The following is a 3418-nucleotide window of genomic DNA, read 5'->3' on the forward strand; positions in this document are numbered from 1 at the left end:
CGACGCTGGGCCCGGGGGTCCCCGACGGCCGCGCCTGCCGCGGAGGGGCCGGGGCGGGGCGGTCCCCAGAGCTCGCCCTGCAGGCGCGGCCGCCCCGGACCCTGCCCAGCGGACCCCTCGTTCCCCCGGGAGACCTCGGCAGCCGCGAGGTGCTCCGGCCCAAAGCGGGACGTCAGGACCCCGGTTCCCCGCGCTGGGGACCGCGCTCCCCCCCCGAGGACGTGCGGGCTCCCGGGCCCTCTCCTGCCGTCTTGGTGGACGGTGCTTCCCGCTCCCCGGCCTCTCGGGTTTTCAGGACCACCCTGCCGTGGGGCCCCGCGGCCCTCGGTCACACCCAGGACCTCGCTGTCACCACACACGGAATCAGCTCCAAGCTCTCAATTCAGATTCCTTTGTCCCGCCATGCATTCCATAAACGTTTGAGAACATGTTGTCACGCGCTGCCGTCCTTCCAGCCACCCAAGGAGCCCTCACTGAGCACCTGTCACTCCTCGGCCCGCAGCTCCGGCCCACGGAGGTGACAGTGTTACGCACAGGACAGCGAGCATTTGCACAGCGCTTGCTTTGTGCGACGCGCTGCTGTTCACACCGTTTGCTCGTCGACCCGCACAACCTTCTAAGAGGCCTTCCCTGGTCACGCTCCTGGTGACAGGCAAAGGGGGCAGAACTCAGGAGCCAAACCCCGCACCCCTCACCAGCTCCCGGAGAGCAAACACGGGTCACACACAGCGGCAGGCGCCCTCGGTGCGGGGACACGAAACAAGGGAACGATGTTGTCAGCGATGCTGGAGGAGGCTCTTCTGCGCCAGGGTCAGGGAACACCTCTGTCTGGAGACAAGGGGTCCTCGAGTGGACCCGAAGGTTGTAGAGAGGTGCAAAGTGAGACCAGGCAGAGGGGACAGCCAGTGCAGAGGCTTCGGCGGGCATCGGGGCTCCGGAGAGTTCTGCGCAGTCATGTTGTCACCTGACTCGTGCTCTAAAGGACCCCTCTGGCTGCTGTGTGGAGCACGGACTGCACGAGGCCAGCGCGTGCAGCATTCGGGTGCGTTCAGATGCAAGTAACCAACCCCAGCCGGCAGCAGCCTGGACGCACAGCGTTAGCCTTGCTTAGTAAGAAGGCGTGGAGTGTGCGGTTTCCATGATTACCAGGTACACTTTTTGCCTCTGGCCCAAGGTGGCTGCCAAAGCACAGAGCATCACATCTCAGACAGACAGAAAGGGGCAGGCATAACCGGGATACCCGTTTCTAAAATTAATTTATAACGTCCTTTTATAACAAAGGAAGGTTTCTCAGAAGCTTCTCAGCAAACTTCTCTGACGTTCACCAGGCAGACCTGGGCCCTCCTGGCTTTAAGAGGGTGGAAAGTGAACTATGGCAAAGTGGACCGGGACTGCCATCGCCACTGAGGGGGGCACACGGTCACCCCAAACAAACTCGGGGTCACTTAGCTGGGAAGTAGGGGGAAGGCTATAGGAGAGGCTGCCGATGAGTCTGTTGTGCAGAGAAACAGGGAGACCAGGTGGGCTTTACCAGCAGCCCGTAGAGGTGGGGGGCTGGGTGGGGGTCGTGAGTGGCGGCTCCATTCTAGAGCTGCTGAGGCATCAGATGTGAGGCTCAAAGACAGACAGAAAGCAAGGCTCTTAGTTTGGGGCCTGAGCCACTTTGTGGTGCTAGTACCCTTTACTGAGGTGGGGAAGACGGGAGAGCTTGCTAGTCACAGGTGAAGAGAGTCACACATTTGTCACAGAAGCGGAGATGTTCCGCAGGCAGCTGGATGCCTCAAGGGTGCCCAGAGGATCCAGAGCCGGAGACGTGGGTGTGAGGCTGTGTTCACGCTTCCGGTTCGTCCCTCCGCACTCTGCTCTGTGCCATGGGGCTGACCTATGCAGGCCAGGTCAGCTTGCGCCCTTGACCCGTGGCCTCTGGTTGGGCTTGGCCTAAGGGAGCACCCGTAGTCACCTGCAGGAAGAAGAGTGTGGTCAGGGCATGTGAGCCTCCGGGGAAGGCCGCGCCCTGGTCAGCACGCCCCCGCCCTCCATCTCTCTCCCCAGGTGCCAGTCCGCCTCCTTCCCCTTGTTTCTGCAGGCCTGGGGGGCAACTGAGGCATCACGAGTCCCCTCTTGAGGTTTTGCTGCACCCTGCACAGATCACGGGAGACAGTCCCCTCCAGTGCGTCACGCTGCCTGAGACAGAAGTCATCGCCACCAAGGGAGTAAGTGTGGACAGAGAGAGGGTGCTGGAGGTACCAGAACCGAGCCGGTGGGGGACCAGCATCCAACGATGACAGCGGGACGACGGGTGCCCGTGACCGCGACAAAGGCAGTGTCCACACAGGAGCGTATCAAGGAGACTGAGTCGCGAGGAGGTGCATCAGCAGGTGTAGACAGCTTGTCCAACGAGTTTTCCTGCAAACGGGAGCAGAGACGAGGGACAATAGCTCGACAGAGACGCAGCACTGAGGGCGTGTGCATGTGTTTAAGGACAGGGATATCACTGGGCTCTGCGCGGTGACCACTGGCCGGCCTAGGCAAGTGCTCACAGGGCTCAGGACAGCTCCGCCACTGTAGCAGAAGGGAAGACAGGTCACGCGCCTGCAGGCACGGGTGGGCTGGCAGGCCAGCGTGGACGGACGAGGACTTTCTTTCGACGGCTCTACTTTCTCAGTGAATCAAGAAAAAAGATAATCAACTGAGGCTGAGGAGGGGACATTACAGGGTGGCAGAGGGAGGACAGGGTTTGAAATGCTGGAGGAGTGTGACAGGCAGAGCTGACAGGCGGCGCTGAGCGGCCCGGAGCGGGAGGCCGGGGCCCTGCAAGTGAGCGGGGCCAGAGGCTGGTGCCGGTCACCGGGACACCCAGAGGACGCCTCGCCCCTCGCGGACCCCGCTCTTCCTCGCGGACCCTCCCCTCGCTCAGACCCGCGTCCCCCCCCCTCTTGTGACGTCAGCGTCTCTGGTCCCTCTGCCCTATTCACCTGGCCCAGTTCCCACTTTGGAGCTCCAGTGACACACCCACCAGGCTCCAGCCGCTGGAGAAAGTCACATGCTGGGAAGATTGATGTCACCCACAGTCCTCCAGGGGTCCCCGAGTTGGTGACTGCCCTCGTGCTTGGCAACGATGGTCGTCGTCATGCCCTCTGTCCTCATCGCCCGGCCCCCGCCACTCTCCACTCCGCCGCTGCACCTGCAGGCCTGGCAGCCTCCGGCGTTCCCGAGACGTCTCCCCCTTCTCAGTCCCGCCTCTGCCCCTGTGTCGGGTCCCTTTATGAAGAGGTGAAGAAGGAGAAGTGAGGACTGGCAGGCCAGCGTGGACGGACGAGGACTTTCTTTCGACGGCTCTACTTTCTCAGTGAATCAAGAAAAAAGATAATCAACTGAGGCTGAGGAGGGGACATTACAGGGTGGCAGAGGGAGGACA

The 3418-nt window shown here is 62.0% G+C and overlaps 1 protein-coding gene across 1 annotated transcript in view; it reads right to left on the minus strand.

Moving 5' to 3' along the window:
- Positions 1-3132, minus strand: part of CACNA1B (calcium channel, voltage-dependent, N type, alpha 1B subunit) — a gene marked incomplete at its 3' end in the record, with an annotated part of 72006 nt that extends 68874 nt beyond the window's left edge. Inside the window, exons 1-3 of the mRNA XM_008576618.1 lie at positions 3070-3132; positions 2248-2406; positions 482-642 (exon numbers count right to left, since the gene is read on the minus strand). Coding sequence (XP_008574840.1) covers positions 482-642; positions 2248-2406; positions 3070-3132 — 383 coding nt within the window. The remainder of the gene's footprint in view (positions 1-481; positions 643-2247; positions 2407-3069) is intronic.
- Positions 3133-3418: the final 286 nt, after the last annotated feature.

Source organism: Galeopterus variegatus, unplaced genomic scaffold (assembly GCF_000696425.1).
Source record: "Galeopterus variegatus unplaced genomic scaffold, G_variegatus-3.0.2 Scaffold1373, whole genome shotgun sequence".
NCBI lineage: Eukaryota > Metazoa > Chordata > Mammalia > Dermoptera > Cynocephalidae > Galeopterus > Galeopterus variegatus.